This window comes from Bombina bombina, chromosome 2 (assembly GCF_027579735.1).
Source record: "Bombina bombina isolate aBomBom1 chromosome 2, aBomBom1.pri, whole genome shotgun sequence".
In the NCBI taxonomy this organism is placed as follows: Eukaryota; Metazoa; Chordata; class Amphibia; order Anura; family Bombinatoridae; genus Bombina; species Bombina bombina.
In genome coordinates this window covers 904874521-904895023 of record NC_069500.1, presented here as the reverse complement: position 1 = coordinate 904895023, position 20503 = coordinate 904874521, and the positions used below count along the sequence as shown (strand labels likewise).

At 36.9% G+C, this 20503-nt stretch overlaps 1 protein-coding gene across 1 annotated transcript in view; it reads left to right on the top strand.

Annotated features, from left to right (window-relative positions):
* The first annotated feature begins 3478 nt into the window (after positions 1-3478).
* LOC128649814 (protein regulator of cytokinesis 1) overlaps positions 3479-20503 on the top strand; it is a 281224-nt gene continuing 264199 nt past the window's right edge. The window contains exons 1-2 of the mRNA XM_053703289.1: positions 3479-3639; positions 12842-12974. Coding sequence (XP_053559264.1) covers positions 3617-3639; positions 12842-12974 — 156 coding nt within the window. The 5' untranslated portion in view covers positions 3479-3616. The remainder of the gene's footprint in view (positions 3640-12841; positions 12975-20503) is intronic.

Here is a 20503-nt window from a genome sequence, read left to right as displayed (position 1 = left end):
TTAATTTGAGCCCTCCAGCTCTGTCAGTTGTTTCTTTAGAAACCCAATTTCATCTCTCATTCTCCTGTTTTTTTTGTTTGAGTTCCCAATAACTTAAGTTGGCCTTATTGCTTATCTCATTTGGCCTCAGCCTCCAATTTTTACACTTGTTTTCTCTTCTGTTAATGTCGCCATTTAAATTCCTGCCGTCGCCAAAATGTGGTTATTTATTAATTTAAAATATTTTTACTTTATACTAAATATAATTCTAATCACAGGATTTTTATAGTAATACCACTAAAACCAATACAAATAAGTTGTGAAATAAACTCTATGAAAGGGTCTCCATTATTTCCAAACAGTTTATTTGGAATCAATATATGTTAATAATAATAGAAATATTTACAGATATATATATATATACACATCTATTTTACAGCAAAACAGTCCACATATGTAAGACAGGGCAACTCTACTACAACCCCAATTTGTGCAATACTGCTACACAGAATATTATCCCAGAAATACTTAGCCAGATTATCTGTGTCCAACATCATTCATCTTTTCAGCAGGAGCAAGATAAGAAGAGAGAGAAAAAGATAGAGAGTGTTCCAGTTTTTATACCCCAATTCAATATGGAGTGGTTTATCAAATGCCACTCAAAGGCTATTGGGAGTGTCCTACTTAGACAGACACTAAGCCAAAGAACTACTTGTATATTCAATTTTAAAACCAGCTATGTGAATTGCCAGGTATAAAATCTGTGAGCTATATTTTAATATTCCAGTGATAAAATGTCATCACATTCCCTCACTTTTTCTTCTCCTATGTTGCCCTGTTTTCTAGTTATACCCACTAGTATGCACACTGTGCATAGTGGTTTAGTGCACACTAAGAAATCCTCTCAAATGCTAATTCTTTACTCCTTATAATAACATTTCCCACGCTCAATAGCACTCTGCTGTAGTACCCTCTGGTTGCTGCCAAAATTAAAAAATAAATAAATAAATGTTTAAATAAATTGTTCTTGCCTCATGGGGCCCCCTGGCCCATTGGGCCCCTGACAGGAGTCACCCCTGTCGGCGGCCCTAAACGGCGGAATAGTGGTTAATAATTTGTATAATAATGTATGTACACATACATAAATTATATAATAACAAATGTATTTACAAGTAACAGTATGTATGTGCAAGAATTAAAAAAACTTTAATAACACCAATAGCTTACTATTTTAATGGGATGTATGTGGTTGATGGGATGAATATTTCTGTGGAAAATTAGATAAAGACACTCACATTTCATTATCAAGCATTTTTAAGCTTCCACTTCTTATCCATATATCAAGAGCAGGGGCAGCAATGCACTACTGGGAGCTAGCTGCAAAAAACCCCAACAATTTGACTTCTGACTTCAGCTCAGCGTTTAAGCTGCTGCCCTCAGAGCTCTGCAAGTCCGACTGACTACTGCCCGCGCTACAAACACACTGCTGCCCCACTCACTGACTACATGTGCATTCACGAGCCGATTGAGGATATTACACGTGAGTCAGGAGCCAAAGTGCCGCCAATGGTAATAGTTTCAGTTCTGGCTGAGCTGCGCCAATAGGTTAAGATGATCTGTGACCCACTAGGTATCAATCACATGTCAACCACGTGATATGCGTAGCAGGCAGGCAGAAAGTCGGAAACCCAAAAAAAAAATGTAAAAATAATTTTAAAATAAAAAAAAAAATTGTGCTGAAGCAGGGACACACCTACACACTGCCGCCAACACACTAACGTGTCACGACACACAGTTTGGAAAGCACTGCTGTAAGCAATTAGATAAAGACATTGTGCTAACAGTCTAAACTGTAGATAAAGACATTGTGCTAAAAGTCTAAACCCAGCCACAGTCAGCTATCTCAAAAATTTCACATGACATAATGCTGGTAGCAAGCTGAGGGAGCCAGTATGAGTGATTTTTTCTTAAAAAACAAAACATAATTTGTCAGAATATGCTCCCCCTATCTTCCACCTCTGTCAAATGCCACCTGGGTAGGGTGACCACGTGTCCCGTATTGCCCGGGACAGTCCCGCATTTCAATGGTCTGTCCCTGGTCCCTTCATTCATTGTCCCGGACTGGAGTGAAACTGAGAAAGTGACAGCACACTGACAGCAGTGACGTCACAGCTGCACGGATTGACTTACTCTCACTAAGACTCTAGTAGGGCTAGGTGCCGGCTTCCCACAGTGCAGATCATGAGAGTGTTAAGACCCCTCCTAGATGACATCCCCATTATCCCAGGGGGCCAGACTCCAGACCAGAGGCGCCGCCCGCCAGTGACCAGTAAATTGAGGGAGCTGCTTCCGGATTGGAATCCGGATACTAATTTCATTGTGGTTGCCGCCACAGCTCTAGTCTAGCTAGCCTTTACTAGCCTCTACTACTGTCTATATATTGCGATGCAACAAACGTGGACCTGGAGTCGGACTGTAGACGTCGGTGGAGTTGAGAGACAATTAAACTTCGTATTATAAAATATTTAAGCATTCAACAAGCGTACGATCACTAGAAAATAGGTTTGTTGTATGTTGTGTAATAAAGCTACTTTTTTATTAATGTGACTTTAGCAGGAAGCTACTTTAATGATAAGTCTCTATCTTATTTAGGGTTTCAAGGTGTCCAATATATAACTGGGGGGGCAGTGCAGAAGTGGGTGAAGCCACCTCCCTGAAATAAGTTTTTGCAGGTTGGGATGTCTGGAGAAGGGTTAATGAGGCAGCACTAATTTCATGTAGGGTATTAACACACTGCTTTATTATTATTATTTAATGCCAACACCAGGAACCAAATGTTAATTTTAAAACGCATTTTTACTTAGTCAATAAAGGTAATGATGAATTTGACAGAACGTATTTATGGGGATATTGGAGATTTTAGATTTGTGCCGTCGTTTTTTTTCAGGAAGAAAACGAACGTTTACATAGGTCATCTTTTTTATTTAAAAAAATAATAATAATAAATACCAAGCATGGTTTACTTTGGCTGCGTTTGTCTGTCTGCATCTGTGGCAGTGAGGACCGAACAGTCAGTGTCACAGTAAGCTGACAAAAAGGGTGAGAAGTCTGGCTTATTTCCTTTTACAGTCGTCATCATGTAATTATATATACATATAAAAATGATTAAACTATTTGAATCACGCGCAGCATTGAATAGACCATGAGAACAAGAATGCATCCAAAATGAACCTAAACCGTACATGTACAGACTTGCACAACATCAACTGAACCGCCAACGATAATTTTAAATTTATGAAAATGCTTACACGCCACATTTATAACAGTTACCCAAGACTCTCATATGACAGATTAATAAAACCAATCGAAAACGAGCAAAACGAGCATGTCGATTTGTTAAAACAATACCACGTGACAAACACAAAGCGTAACCAATCAAAAATATGAAAACATTTTTCCACCCCGCCCTTTCCTGTTGCCCATCCAATCAGAAGCACAGTAACCTTTATGGAGCGAATTTCGAAAACGCATCGGTGTTGGCAAGTCTGTAGGTACTAGGTTGGTGCAGTTTCCAGAGATCTGCGAGTTGATTTCGGTTGCTGAGCGGAATTGAACGCCATTGTTCCCAGCAAGCATCATGCCACGTGACGTTAGGAGGAGGTAAACTGTCTAAGCCTTATCTAGTAGCGTACTGCTTTAATCCATAGGGACCATGATACAGACAGGCCTTATGTACTGTAGATCTACTGCAACTCCGTGTCATCTGATATATATAAAAAAAAGAATACTGGAACTATATAGCATGTTTTAGGAGTCCCAGAGGGAGTTGCCAAGCTTCCCAATTGTTGTTGGCAAAATGTACTACTATATTTCATGTATATAAAACATCGTGATGCTGGCAACACATAGTACAATAAACTATAATAGGAAAGGAACCAACAACCTATCACATGCATGTCTTATTTAAAGGGATGTTTCAGTCAAAATTGAAATGCACTTAGTTAAATTACATTTCTAGAATAGAAACATATTTACAATATGTATAAATGGCCACAATGTTTCTAGTAAAGTTTAGCATTTCTAGAATTTTAAATACTGCAGCTTCTCAGAGAGCCAATGGGGGCTTTATTGTTATGTCAACAATGATGCTAATCCAGTCATTACCAGATGATAGACCGCTTAGGGCTCACTTTAGACCAGGGGTATCAAGCTCACCGTATCCTGGGGCCACTGGCCAAATGTTCTTCTCCCATGGGATGCCACTTCAACAGAGTGAGTGCATTGGAACTGTATATACTAGAAACGGGAAGTGACATTTCCCCACATGTAGTAGCGTATGGTAGGAGCTGTAGTCCACAGTAGACATACATAGGGCTAGATTTATCAAAGGCTAGGCAAACTCTGTATGTGCTTCGTCTGTAACTGTGCCCCAATTCACCTCCGGAGAAGCGAACATGTGCGCCTGAATTTTTTTTTAAAAAAGACGTAACTTTGCACAGGTGAGCTGGGGCGTAATAATGATAAATTTCGCCTGTCGGAAAAAGCCATCCTGTTTATCACAGTAAATCCCTATAAATATTTACGCCGCCATGTTTTGATGATTATAAAAGTGTTTTTTAGTTAACTATTTAGCTTATATTTATATTATATAATGTTTCTGTGCTGTTTTTGCGATATGTTGATAATTTTAAGATAGCAATATATATATATATATATATATATATATATATATATATATATATATATATATATATATATAAAATGTGTAAAGGAAAAGTGTGCATCTGGCGCAACTAAAGAGACCTAAACTTGGAAATATAAGAGATAAAAATAGTAGTAATTAAATGCTGCCCCAATCTATCTACCCAGGAGAGAGAGTCCCTAAACCCTCCAACCAAGGTAAGAAAGAATATAGGAAAAAAGAAAGACTGATAGAAAAGTTAGGGCGCAAATAATATTGAAAATAGAATATGAAAAGAAATAGATTAATTTAATTAATTAAAATGTATAATAAATAGTCTAATAGTATATCAAATAATATGTAGATGGATAAAATAGCAAATTCTAGTTCAGCTTGAAAAATAAGAGATACACTATGTATAATAAAACCACTTATTTGATAAGTACAATAATATGTAATATCCCTATAGTGGATATATAGTGACTGGACACAATTAAAATAAAAATAAAACAATAAATAGAGCGCTTGTTAGGCTAGGTGTGCATTAAACACGAGAGAATAAATTATAAAACATACAGTGCAATAAAAACAATTCATGCATAACACATATAAAAGTTAATATAATATACAATAAAAGATCATTTGAATAAATAAAAAATAGTATGAGACTGCCTTCATCCAAAATGCAGATCTCTTAAGGGGTGTCTACTTACACTCCTTTACCTCAATCAGTATGAGGTAAGTGCCGCGCAGTATCAGTAGAGAACTCCCTTGGAACACCAGCTGTTCAGAGAATAGGATAACAACTTGCAGGACTTGGGTCAAAGTGCTTGTCTTTGTAGGAGTAATATTACCCCCTTCACCAGATGGCCATAAGCATGTAAAACAAATGAAAACAGTAATAGTGCAACCCCGTATGTAAATTGTGACAATTACTTTATTTCATACAGTGCACTCACATTTAAAACCCTCAAATATGTATGAGGTATATTTTTGGCAATATAAAAGCAAAGACCGGTTGTTCCAGCCAGCAATATTTGACAGATACTGTTCCCAAATAGCTGTGCTCAGCTTTTACGTATTAGAGTTCAAAGTAAAACCAATGTATAGCAGTCCTGGTTTGTCCTATTTCATATTAATCACTTAGTCCTTATGCGTTTCAAAGGCATTAATACTTCACAGCCTTCTTCGTCAGAGGATTTACAGACAGCTGGTAGACGGGCTGTATTTCAAGCGGAGCAGCGGCACACTCCCCCCAAAAACAGTAATCTCATTGGTGCAAAAAAGAATCACATGACCGGATATATATACACACACACACACACACACACACCACTCAGTTTACGCCGGGGTTAGGTATGGTTGTAAATCGAAACCGTTGTAAATTGAAACCCAGTTTATAATGTAAGTCAATAGGAAGTGAGGGAGTTAGGTTCCAGGCCCCTCTCAAAATTGTCATAAGTAACACCTAATACATTATATTTAAAGCTTTGAAATGAAGACTTTAAATGCTAAACAGCATTATAACCCTAATAATATAGATATAGATTGTATCATCAAACCAAGTTTAATGAACAAAAACATTTTCTATACATCACCTAATAAAATAATTACACAACAGGCTGCATCATCAAACTAAGTTTAATGAACAAAAACGTTTTTTTTACTTGCATTTTTCTGCAATCGGTTCTCTGCATTGTTAGCATGTTAGATAATATTGGGTCGGCACCTATTCTATGCATTTCAATCTGCAGTGATTAATAAGCAGTTGGGCACCCTCACCTGAAGCTGCTGGACATCAAGTTAATAGGGAAGTGCTTGCTAAATTTTGCTTGATAGATCTGATCTGTGTACACAGATCAATTTAAGGCTGTTAAGTTGCATAACTTTGCTGCAAAACAAGCGGACAGCTCCACCTACTGGCTATTTTAATTAGTGCATTGCTTTTCAATAGCAGTCACATGACTGTAAAAAAAGGTTGTTATTCTGAAACGGCGCAAATTGAACCAGCGTAAACCGAGGGCCACCTGTGTTGGTAACTGTTGGTACCCATATGCACCTGTGGAAGCGCAAATTTCTGGCAATAACAGTCTCTTTTTGGTGCTGAGCCTTTTAAAAATTAGTTAACAGAAGAAAGTACTGCATCACAAGATGTAAAAGCATGTATTATAATGGTGTTCGCCTCAGTCTGTATGGCGAAATATACAACACGCAATTGAAGCAGAAATTTCAGTTGCCTATCGGCGCAAAGCATTCATAAATAAGAAACTGGGCGTATTTGTAGGTCGGGCTGTTAAATTTACTCCTATTACTAATGTATATTGTTGCACTCAGGAGCGCGCCCATGCGCCTAGGCGAATGCAATCGCAGTGCGAAGAAGTTTCTTTCAGATTTGCGCAATTATAGGCGCAGAGTGCTTTGATGAATAGGGCGATCAGTTCGTATGCGCTATTTTGGACGGAATTAAAGAATGGCTTTGATAAATCTACCCCATAGTGTATATTTATCTTGTGAGTGCCAAGGGAAGTGATCATTCTATGCATGCTTGTCTTTATATTTATCTTGCCCATGTAGATCAACTTGTTACACCTCCTTAGAACCCAAATAAAAATGGATGGGGCCAAATTAATAATTTATCTAATAAACAAGAGAGGGCCAGATTAAAGTGACACTGGACCCAATTTTTTTTCTTTTGTGATTCAGATACTGCATGAAATTTTAAGCAACTTTCTAATTTACTCCTATTATCACATTTTCTTCATTTTCTTGGCATCTTTATTTGAAATGCAAGAATGTAAGTTTAGATTTTTGGTGAACAATCTGGGTTGTCCTTGCTGATTGGTGGATAAATGTATCCACTAATAAAAAAAGTGCTGTCCAGAGTACTGACCAAAAAAACTTAGATGCCTTCTTTTTCAAATAAAGATAGCAGGAGAACGAAGAAAAATGAATAGGAGTAAATTAGAAAGTTTCTTAAAATTGCATGCTCTATCTGAATCACGAAAGAAAAAAATTGAGTTTAGTGTCCCTTTAAACTATCTACAGGGCCGCATATGGCCGCCCCAGGGCCGGTACTTTGAGACCACTGCTTTAGACTGTGTTTAAAATGCTGGTGCAAACAAACCGGGTCCGTTGGTACAAATCCAAAAGGGAGAGTCTCCAAGTGTACACCTACCTGCAGCGAGAGTGCCATCAGCAGAGGCAGAACCAAGCTGCAATGAACATACAAATGGCAGCCTCATGCCAGTTTCCTTAAAATAATTCAACTTTATTCAATCAGATTAAAAAACTAAACAAAGATAAGTCTTATGCATTTTGCGCCCATAATTAGCACTTAAAGGACCAGTAAACACAGTAGCTTTGCATAATCAACAAATGCAAGACAATACAATAGCATTTACTCTGAATTTCAAATGAGTAGTAGATTTTTTGTTTTTCTAACAAATTTCAGTTATGTATATTTCCACTCCCCCTGTACCATGTGATAGCAATCAGCCAATCACAAATGCATATACGTATATGCTGTGAATTCTTGCACATGCTCAGAAGGAGCTGTTGACTCAAAAAGTGTAAATATAAAAGACTGTGCACATTTTTTTTTTTAATGGAAGTAAATTGGAAAGTTGTTTAAAATTACATGCTGTATCTGAATCATGAAAATTTTAATTTAACCTGATTGTCCCTTTAATCATATTCATGACTTTAGTTGGATGAAATATGAGCGATCACAACCATATGACATGCAAATTAAATTAATTTTTTGGTGTCATTGTCTAATATACATGAGTAAAAAAATGCATGGGAATCGGTTTCCTAAAGTTTTGACAGGTAACAGCTATAAGGACATGAAACCCTGTATTTGAATGGTGGGAGGCCTCACCCTTTCAAAGGAATGGTCCCTAATATGTAAGTAGGGATGTAGTTTTAAAGGCCTATCAAGAATCACCAGAATGCCCAAAATAGAATCAATGCTGTGATAGATTTGTAGGTTATTAGTCATCTTGGCAGCTGGATGCATTCAGAGCCACCTATTTGAAAGTGCAAGGTCGCTTTTAAGAAGAAAAAAGACAGGCTCATGTCACTCTGTGCATTGTGGGGGGTAGAGCAACAGAAGGTACACAGTGTTTGCACATCACTCCTTGTTCTATATGCCTTTAGTTTCATCAGGGAATAACTGTTGCCATGGTAATTGACTTATATCCACCTGACCATGTGACCTCTCCTATTTATGGGGTCTAAGGTTCCTTTTAAAGCACAGAGTACTGTACGAGGCACCTACTGCAGTGGTTGGAAAAATTTTTCTAATCTAGAAGGCAGAACGTTTTGGCCATTTGGGTCCCAGTTAAGACACATGATTACCAATGCTTTAGTTATCACCTGTAATTAGAGTGGTATGTTGCCCCTCAATTAAAGAAAAGGAAATCCCCTCTTTCAAATGAATGGTCCCATATTTCTTAATTTAAATAACCCCACTTCCCTTCCATTTAAAACTATCACATTTCCATTGTCAGATTATCAGATTTTTAACAATGGTCCCTTGCATACCTTAAGGACAAGTACCCGATACCTTTTTAAGGACGAGTGCAATCCTGAGGAGAGAGGTCTGGTGAGCCAACCAGCAGTTACAAGAACACAAACACACAAGGCATGTTTGGGACGTTCAGTTTTCTGTGGCTCCCAAGTGGGACTTTAATGCCAGCAAAAGCGTAAAACACTTAGACTTGCAGTGTCTGTGCTAAATTATTGCATGTTCCAACAACACCTTACCATTGCATATAGATATTTAAGATATTTTAATGTCAGAATGAAGTCCAGGCTTACTTTAAGAGGCCCCTTGCATTGGTGAGAGCTAACAAAGATAAATAGCCCACCTTGGTGAAATTGGTAAAACCCTACTTATGCATCCCAGGCAAATCGCCTCTTCTGTGCTGCAGGCAAAATAGCTTGCAAAAAAAGAGAGCCAGACTCAGCCAGGAACTTGTGGTCATGTTGACATTTTTGCATTTCAATGCAAAGTTTCTAAAAGAATCAATAACAGAATGTTATAAACGGTGATAGTCTGTCTACCTCTTCCTAGTTCTACCTCTTTTTAAACAGTTTGTGGTTTTGTTTTGCTCAATTATAAAAATGTGTTCTGCTGCTTAAAAAAATTGTGATAATGTAAAGTTTTTAGTCTGAAGTTTATATTTATAACACTCAGTATGTGGATTTTTTTTAAATTTTTTTTTTAGTCGATTAATCGAAAAAATAATCGGCTGATTAATCCATTATAAATCGTTAGTTGCAGCCCTGCACTCCAGACTCCGTGAACGCCAGTATTTTCCTTTCCCTTTAAGTCGCTATTGCTTAAATAACATGCTCTAATGGATTAGTGTGTAATTTTCACTGTAATGTCCCTTTATGAAAGATCATACAATGTTAAACGACTTTCCTATTTATTTGTAATATAACATTTGCTTCATTCTCTTGATATGCTTTGGTGAAGTTGCTAGCAATGCACTACTGTAAGCTAGCTGAACTCATTGGGTGAACCAATGACAGAAGGCATATATTATACTTTCTAGGTATGAATTTAACAAAGGATACCAAGAGAACAAAGCAAATGATATAATAAATGTACACTTAAAGGGACAGTCTACACCAGAATTTTTATTGTTTTAAAAGATAGATAATCCCTTTATTACCCATTCCCCAGTTTTGCATAACCAACAGTTATAATATACTTTTAACCTCTGTGATTATCTTGTATCTAAGCCTCTGCAAACTGCCCCTTTTTCAGTTCTTTTGACAGACTTGCAGATTAGCCAATCAATGCCTGCTCCCAGATAACTTCTCGTGCACGAGCACAGTGTTATCTATATGAAATACGTGAACTAACACCCTCTAGTGGTGATAAACTGTTAAAATGCAATCTGAAAGAGGTGGGCTTCAAGGTCTAAGAAATTAGCATATGAACCTCCTAGGTTAAGCTTTCAACTAAGAATACCAAGAGAACAAATCAAAATTGGTGATAAAAGTAAATTGGAAAATTGTTTAAAAATACATGCTCTATCTGAATCATGAAAGTTTATTTTGGCCTAGACTGTCCCTTTAAAAGTTTAGAATTGCATGCCCTATCTGAACCATGAACATTATAGGGACAGTAAACACCACTAACATCTCGATTTATTCTCAAAATACATAACTAATGAACCATTATACACAGACCCCCAATAGTCAATAACTTTATCTATAGTTATCGTTATGATATAAATTTTGTTGTCCAAAATGGCCCCCAAACTCCTCCTCCCTGTACCTTCTTCATCCCTGTGCATATTTTTTTTTCCATACCTCTGCTCATTCACGATGCTTTCAAATGTGTCATCACGCAGTGAAGATGACATATCGGCGTTGCTGGCACTGCAATGTGCATGCGCACCGCAATTATGTTCCCTAGCTTCCTTGCCAGATGTGCCTAATTTTATGAGGAAAAAATAGATACCCTGTTTACTTCTCTGTGCCGGCCGTAAATGCAAAGCACAGAGAAGTAGTTATCCGTTGGTTCCGGATTATTTGCTCCCCCTGGATGTCGCGCATGTGCATATTAGGCAGGTAACGTGTGATACAATGCGATGACGCAAGTGCTAGAGTCCATGAACGAAAAACAGATTTGCGAGTCGCATACTACAGGGACATGTAGAATAACGACTAGCAAGAAGTATCCTTAGATGGCCATTTTTAACGGTCTGGATGCACTGTTTCAAATGACTGAGACAGAATGCGATCTGAAGAGAAATATTAATACCTTGCAGACTACTCAGCAGGATCAGAACTATTGAATAAGGTAAATTTAGAAGCAGTGTTTACTGTCCCTTTAAGTTTTGACTTTAATGTCCCTTTAGCTCTGTGATTTGGAAAACAATAAGCTGTCTGAGCATCATGGGAAATGTAGTTCCAAAACATCTGGGGGCACAAGGTTGCTGACCTCTGCTTCAAGAAACACATTTTACAGTACAGTGTCCCAAACATTTTCTTTTGGGATTCAGACAGAGCATTATATTTTAAAAACTTTCCAATTTATTTTAATAATCAAATTTGTTTCACTCTCTTGATATCCTTTGAATGATCAGTGCACTACTGGGAGCTATCTGAACATGTTGTGTGACCCAATCATAAGACACAAATATGTGCAGTCAGCAGCTAGCTTCCAGTAGTGCATTGCTGCTATTGAGCCTACCTAGGTATGCTTTTAAATAAGACCCAGAGAATGAAGCAAATTAGATAATAGAAGTAAACTGGAAAGCTGTTTAAAATTGCACCATCTATCTGACTCATAAAAGTTTTTTTTTAGTTTTGACTTTACTGTTACTTTAAATACCTTAAGAAATTCTAGTATGTAATGTTTCAACTATGTCCCTTTTATTTGTTGCAATAATTGTAAATTTGATCAGTGTGGTATAAAGTGAAGGTAAAATTATGCTGTTATGAAGATAACCTAGCATTTATGAATTTCTCCTTAATGTAGTCGCTAAGTTTTTTTGTGTGGCTATTATCGATATATTTCTGCAAAAAAAGTTTAGTTGAAATTTCATACCATTCGTCTCCCGACTCCTCCCAAACCATACTTCCGTCTTCCTCAAGTATTGAGATTTTCAGAGGTCCCACCCACACTCTCCACCCCTCTAAAAAGCTTGTTCACGAGTCAAACTTCCAATGCGCATGCGATATTCGCGAGGCTTTTTTCACTGCGCATGCGATCCGTATATTATGCAGATGATGAATAAATGGTTCACAAGCTAGAATTAATACGCATGCGCAAAACTGGAGCGGGCCTGGTTATCTAGGTTTAGAATAAGTAATTAGCGCACGCGCAGATAAATATAGGGGCGGATGACGTAGAGTGGCGGCGGCCTAACGGCCAGAAAATCAATTGGCTTGAAAAAAAAACGTGATCAAGGAGGGGGAAAAATATATACGGGTTGAATTTACTAACGTTATGAAATAACTTTATAAAGGTAATAACTTTTATTATTCTTACAATATATAGAAAATGATGAATGAATCTTTGTCACGCATAATGCTATACTTCATCGACTTGAAGCTAACTTTACCATCACTTTAAGGAGACATGCTTAGTTTTAAATCTTTGTTTTTAATTGTTGGTTATTAAAGAATTAACTTGTGTTCTTGTTTTGACTCTAGTGAATGTCTGACATCGTCTATGATTCCCATAATGAATGATGGCTTTGCAAGGCTAACTGACATTTGGGATGAGGTGGGCATCAAGGAAGAGTCGCGCTGGACAAGGGCAGAGCAAGCGAAAAAACACATGCAGGTGATTTTATAAGGTGGAAGCTGAAAAGTTATTTAATTTCTCTTTAGGTGTTCTTGCTGTTAAAAGTAAATGGTTTCTTTTTTGTGAAACAGATATTCCTGTAGTGAGGGGAAAAAACTTCTCTGGCAATGTCTACCAATAAAGCAGTGGGAGTTGCCTTCAAAGTAAAAAAGCTATTAAAGGACTGTCTAGTCAAAATTAAAATTTCATGATTCAGATAGGGAATGCAATTTTAAACAACTTTCCAAATTTTCTTTTATCAAATTTCCCTTCATTCTCTTGATATTCTGTCTTAAAAGCTAAATCTAGATAGGCTCATATGCTAATTTTTAAGCCCTTGAAGGTTGCCTCTTAAACTTTGCCAGTTTAGCACTGTTGATGAGATAGTCTGGGACACCCACTGAAAGGGGCTGGTAAACAAAAAGAGCAGAACCCCCCCCCCCCCTTTCTCTGCAAATGAATAGACCGATAACATAAACAGGAGGTTGGTTAGGAGTCAGCACATGTTCTTAAAAAAAATAAAATAAGCAAAACTATACATTTTTATAAAAACACTAACAGGTGGGCTATATAAATGGATCCTTTATAAAACATTTATCTGGAATACAATGTCCCATATATATATATATATATATATATATATATATATATATATATATATATATATATATATATATATATATATATATATATATATATATATATATATATATATATATATATATATATATATATATATATATATATATATATATATATATATATATAATTTTTCTTTATGGCATGTTAGTATAACGTGTTTAAATAGTGGTTTTGTTTCTTCTGTATGTAGGTGGGCCTATAATGTGATATTACAGTTGTCCAGAATGATCATTGCACTTAAGCTTAAAGGGACAGTATACACCAACTTTCATATAACTGCATGTAATAGACACTACTATAAAGCATAATATGCACAGATACTGATATAAAAATCCAGTATAAAACTGTTTAAAAACTTAAAAGCTTCCAGTTTAGCTTTGTTAAAAAGGTTACTGGAAGACCCACTGCAAGTGGGAAATAAGACCCTCCCCCCCCCCCCCTTCCTTTGCATATGAAAAGACCCTTTACACAAACAGAATCAAGCTGGAGTAGGTATACATCAGTATTCTCCTAAAACTTTGGGGCTCAGTAAGGAGTCTGAAAATCAGAGCAATGTTATTGTATGGGTTATATAAATGGATAATCTACAAAACATTTATGCAAAGAAAAATCTAGTGTATAATGTCCCTTTAATGTATTCTTTGAGTTTAATGTAAAGCAATTACATAGACTGTGGTTTTGCTTCGGTCAGTTGGTTTCTTTTTAAAAAAAAACAAAAAACAAAAAAAAAACAGCACAGGGGTGCCCACATACTTTTGTGTTAGGATCTACTATGCTTACATTCTTGTTTTTTCAAATAAAGATTCCAAGAGAATGAAGAAAAATTGATAATTAGGATTACATTTGAAAGTTGTTTAAAATTGCATGCTCTATATCTGAATCATGGGAAAAAAGTTTCATATCCCTTTAAGGTTGCATGATTTAGCAATAAAGGGAGAATACAATGCACTCCTTCCAATAGGTAAAAATATTTTTTTTATTGAAATCCTTAAACAATAAAGGAAGCTCCAAGAACATTCACTGAGTGGGCGCAGCACTTGGCTTACACGTTTCGGCTGCCTAGTCATAGCCTGCATGATTTAGCAACACCTGGATGTGCAAAAGCATAAAGATACAACAGATTAATCCTGACGACAAAAGTAGCACTGACTTAAATTCGGGTTAACAGGAGCTACACCTTGTGTCATGTTACAAAACACTGCATTCAAATTACTGCTACTAACTCCCTTTACTTTGCACCGCGGGCTTAGCCTGATATGACCCAGTGAGGCTTACACAAATAAATTTCAATAGCGTGCCATGCAGACAATTTCTTACTGGGTCAACCTATTCATTTGCCAGACGTCAGACTTGCTCCTTTAGCATAGCACAGCAGCCTCCGCCTTTACTTTGACGCTTATCCTCCTAACTATACTGCCATATCCATTGGGAGAGTACTCACTCAACCATGCTTTTGATAGGTCCATTGTGTTATTGTTCAAAAATCATCTACATTGATTGAAATCGATGTCCCTCAAGATCCAATCCTGTGTAGCACTTTTCGTATCTGACCATCAGACAGTTTAATGATCTGTCCCTTCACACACTGCAGTAGATAAAGCTGTATCCCTAGCAACCATACTCTACTCACACCCCAGTGTTGGGATTGCGTAACTTGACCACATCATGTTGATTATATTGGCCGCAATCTACCAGCAGCACTTTCGGGATCTACTGGTAGATCCTGATTTACCTATTGGGCACCCCTGCCTTAGCGGAACAGTAAAGTCAAAATTGCTACATTACACCAAAATATTCACTACCCTACGCCACATACTAACATCAATTTTGGCTCATTTCACAATGAAATATGTTTGATATATCAGAATGTAGTTTAATATCTATGCACTTAATGTGATTTTTGCTTTGTATATTGGTTAATGGGTAAATCAATGAACAATCAATATGCTAAGTACAATACAATAATAAACACACTCTTGGATAGTATGGGAAAGGCTGCCCAGCTTGTGGCACAGTAAAAGGATGTTCAGTAAATTAAGAGCTCTTGGCAGTTGATCACCATGTAACTTAACAGCATAAATTCAGCTTCCTGTCATATTCTCCTCTGTCTTTGTGAGCATCAGCTGTTACAACAGTTATGTTACCTAGGAATGTGGATGTGCAGCAAGGAGCTAGGGAGGTCAAGGGTCAACACAAAGGATGGTGAAGATTGGTCAGTTATACATATAGAGTACTACAAGTAGAGCAGCTTGAAGAGACCCAAGGCAAGCCTACAAATGCTTGTGGAAGATTTAAAGCTGCATCCTCTAAGCCCTCAGTGATGCCTATGAGTTCACTGAGGATATTTGTTCCTTTTTACTATGATTAAAGGGACATGAAACCCAACCTTTCTTTTGTAAGACACGATGAGTCGACGGATCATCTTAATTACTAATGGGATATTCACCTCCTGGTCAGCAGGATGAGGCAAAGAGCACCACAGCAGAGCTGCCAAATAGCTCCTCCCTTCCCTCCCACCCCAGTCATTCTCTTTGCCTACGTTAGTGATAGGAAGAGGTAATCTGAGGTGTTAGATTAGATTCTTCAATCAAGAGTTTATTTTTAAAGTAGTGCCAGAGTGTGCTGCTTTGTTCTAGGGTGTAGCCGTAGTCCATATCAGTCTCTACAGTAGAACATTTGGTGGCTTTAGAGCAATGGGAACTTGTGGGACATAATTCTCACTGTGCCTCCCATAGATTGATGCTGCCCGTACCCTGAAAACCTGAAGCATTTTACTCAGGACTTTCGTTTATTCACAGGTCCATGGGAGGGAGAGGACCTCCTAAACTTTTTTTCTGGGAGGAGGAAAGAACTCAGAAAAAGTTTGGGGCACTTTATTAATTTTATTTAGACCTCATGGAGCTTTGGGCTCTAGTTTAAGGGTTTCTCAGATACTCTTTATGTTTTAAAAGAGAGAGAAGGGGACCTTGTAAGGCAGCCAGAATTCATGCGACATGACTCCTCTCCCGGCGGTTTCATACTAATAATAGCCGAACGGGAGATTACATGCTGAGGCTGAGCATTGTGTGGTTTCTCTGTTATGTGTCACAAGACAGCTGGTTAAACTGAAGCGTGTTCATGTGTTCATATTGTTAAATTCCGATGAGCTGTTTGGCAAGCTTAGTGTGAGGGTTTTTTTTCTATTTAAATGTCGTTGCTCCCGGTGGCTATACTTGGATAATGGCGACCGGCAGATGGCTGTGGAACACCCACGAAGGGCGGAGCTTATCAATGGCACCAACGTAGTTGCGCACCTCCTTTTTTCCTAGCGCTTCATGTTATCAGAAGGAGTGGAGAAAATTTTAAATTTAGAATTTGCACTTTTTAGACAGCACCTCCTTCCTCACACCTCCGGTTACGGAAGGAATGGAGGAGTTTAGGTCTGTGTGGTAAAGGGAGTTTTTTTTTTTATAGCACTAAAGTTACTTCCTCAATGAAATAAAGATGCACTTTAACACTTAAAGAAAAAACAAGTGTTACATTTTAAAATTTAAAAATACATTAACGGTTTTCATGTGTTAATTTTTATTAAAAATTCCACTCCTGTCTGGACCTACTCCTACCAAGACTTTTACTGTTTAGGAGTCTGACAAGGGACAAGCTATGCCACAATTTCTCATATAGTGTCCCAAAGATTTATAGCCCACATGCAGTGCCCTTTGCTTCTTTTCACACTCCACCTGGAGTTTTTTCAGCATTTCATGCATTATCTGTTTTTCCCACAAGGTAGAAAACCGTACTAAAGGACAGATTTTCAATCATTTAGGATGATGGATTCAATAGTTACTATTTTGAATGTTTCTTCCTTGTAACTGTAAGGGGGAGATACTTCCATTTGTTAATTGAGGAGGTTTTGGCTACCTCGGGCGATTCCGCCACTACAACTGCTATGCTCTTACAGGATAAGAGAAAGATGTATGTACACCAGGGCTTAAAAGGACAGCCAGTTGTGTGCATTGCTGCCGTCACTAATGCGGTGTCATATTGGTTGGAGGCGTTATCTGATGTTTTCAGGACAGAAACTTCTTTGGATGAAACCCAGGATAGGATAAAAGCTCTTATACTGGCTAATACCTTTTTTTTTTTTTTAACAGATGCTTCCCTTCAAGTTATCAATCTGGGAGCAGAGATTTTGGGTTTTTCTGTTCTAGCTCGCAGAGCATTATGGTTAAAGCCTTGGTCTGCGGATGTGTCCTTTTTAAGTCTAAGTTTTTTTTTTAGCTATTCCTTACAAGGGGAAGACCTTATTTGGAAGGAGGATAGGTGAGAATTGGCGCTTATATCAACCCTAATGCCAAGTATAGAAGGGTCTCTCTCTAAGAACCCTGAGGAGGATAGTAGATTAATTTAAGCGGAAATACTGGCGCTGAAAGCAGGGTAGTACACAAATACAATATACGGGTAACCTAAAAGGGTCTACCTTAGCAGAAATATAATAGTTATAAAAGTTAATAAATGGTAATAGCCTAATATATATCTTAGAAAATATATTTAATAGTGTAAAATTACAATACAATCAATATTATAAAATCAGTGTTAATAAAATCAGTACATATATATTAAAAAGTAATTAATGGGGCCCTTTAAATTAGTTTGAGGGAGCGCACCAGTCTACAAATTGAATATACTGCCAGTGATCTAGTACCTGCACTAAGCACCACGGAATAAGAGTGCCTTGAAGTTACTATCTACCATCAACTAAAGGATTGCTATTACCCCAGAGATCGTTTACATTCTGTTCCTCCCGAAATCAGCTGGACATTTTCAGAAAGGGTGATGTAAGTGGACTACGCTAGGAGTACACACCCACCTCCAGAGGATCACCCACCTACAGGACGAAAAATATTCAATCTGTGCTCCACAGATTAGCGCAAGGTACCTCACTCGCCCATTAGCTTGATCCAATGCTATTAGTATGATCATCTAGTCACGAGTGTTTTTGTTCACTATAGTGCACTTTCAGGTTAATACTGTCTTAACCCCAGATTATTACTGTTTTTAACCCCTGGTTTTTACGCTGGACATCCAGTTATTAAGTCTGTATTGCTATTTGTTTTTATTTATACTGTTTGAATATCTCTGCCCTCTTTATACTTATATTTATTTGAGTATAGTTTTCTTCTATCCTCAATCACAGTGTGTGTGTATGTATGTATGTGTATGTATGTGTATGTATGTGTATGTGTATGTGTATGTATATATATATATATATATATATATATCTCTATATATATATATATGTATGTGTGTATATATATATATATATATATATATATATATATATATATATATATGTATGTGTATATATATATATATATATATATATATATATATATATATATATATATGTATGTGTATATATATATATATATATATATATATATATATGTATGTGTGTATATATATATATATATATATATATATATATATATATATATATGTATGTATGTGTATATATATATATCTATATATATATGTATGTATGTGTATATATATATATATATATATATATATATATATATATGTGTGTATATATATATGTGTATCTATCTATCTATCTATCTATCTGTCTGTCTGTCTGTCTGTCTGTCTGTCTGTCTGTCTGTCTGTCTGTCTGTCTGTCTGTCTGTCTGTCTGTCTGTCTGTCTGTCTGTCTGTCTGTCTGTCTGTCTGTCTGTCTGTCTGTCTGTCTGTCTGTCTGTCTGTCTGTCTGTCTGTCTGTCTGTCTGTCTGTCTGTCTGTCTGTCTGTCTGTCTGTCTGTCTGTCTGTCTGTCTGTCTGTCTGTCTGTCTGTCGGGTATATCTATCTATCTGTCTGTCTGTCGGGTATATCTATCTATCTGTCTGTCTGTCGGGTATATCTATCTATCTGTCTGTCTGTCGGGTATATCTATCTATCTGTCTGTCTGTCGGGTATATCTATCTATCTATCGGGTATATCTATCTATCTATCGGGTATATCTATCTATCTATCGGGTATATCTATCTATCTATCGGGTATATCTATCTATCTATCGGGTATATCTATCTATCTATCGGGTATATCTATCTATCTATCGGGTATATCTATCTATCTATCGGGTATATCTATCTATCTATCGGGTATATCTATCTATCTATCGGGTATATCTATCTATCTATCGGGTATATCTATCTATCTATCGGGTATATCTATCTATCTATCGGGTATATCTATCTATCTATCGGGTATATCTATCTATCTATCGGGTATATCTATCTATCTATCGGGTATATCTATCTATCTATCGGGTATATCTATCTATCTATCGGGTATATCTATCTATCTATCGGGTATATCTATCTATCTATCGGGTATATCTATCTATCTATCGGGTATATCTATCTATCTATCGGGTATATCTATCTATCTATCGGGTATATCTATCTATCTATCGGGTATATCTATCTATCTATCGGGTATATCTATCTATCTATCGGGTATATCTATCTATCTATCGGGTATATCTATCTATCTATCGGGTATATCTATCTATCTATCGGGTATATCTATCTATCTATCGGGTATATCTATCTATCTATCGGGTATATCTATCTATCTATCGGGTATATCTATCGGGTATATCTATCGGGTATATCTATCGGGTATATCTATCGGGTATATCTATCGGGTATATCTATCGGGTATATCTATCGGGTATATCTATCGGGTATATCTATCGGGTATATCTATCGGGTATATCTATCGGGTATATCTATCGGGTATATCTATCGGGTATATCTATCGGGTATATCTATCGGGTATATCTATCGGGTATATCTATCGGGTATATCTATAGGGTATATCTATAGGGTATATCTATAGGGTA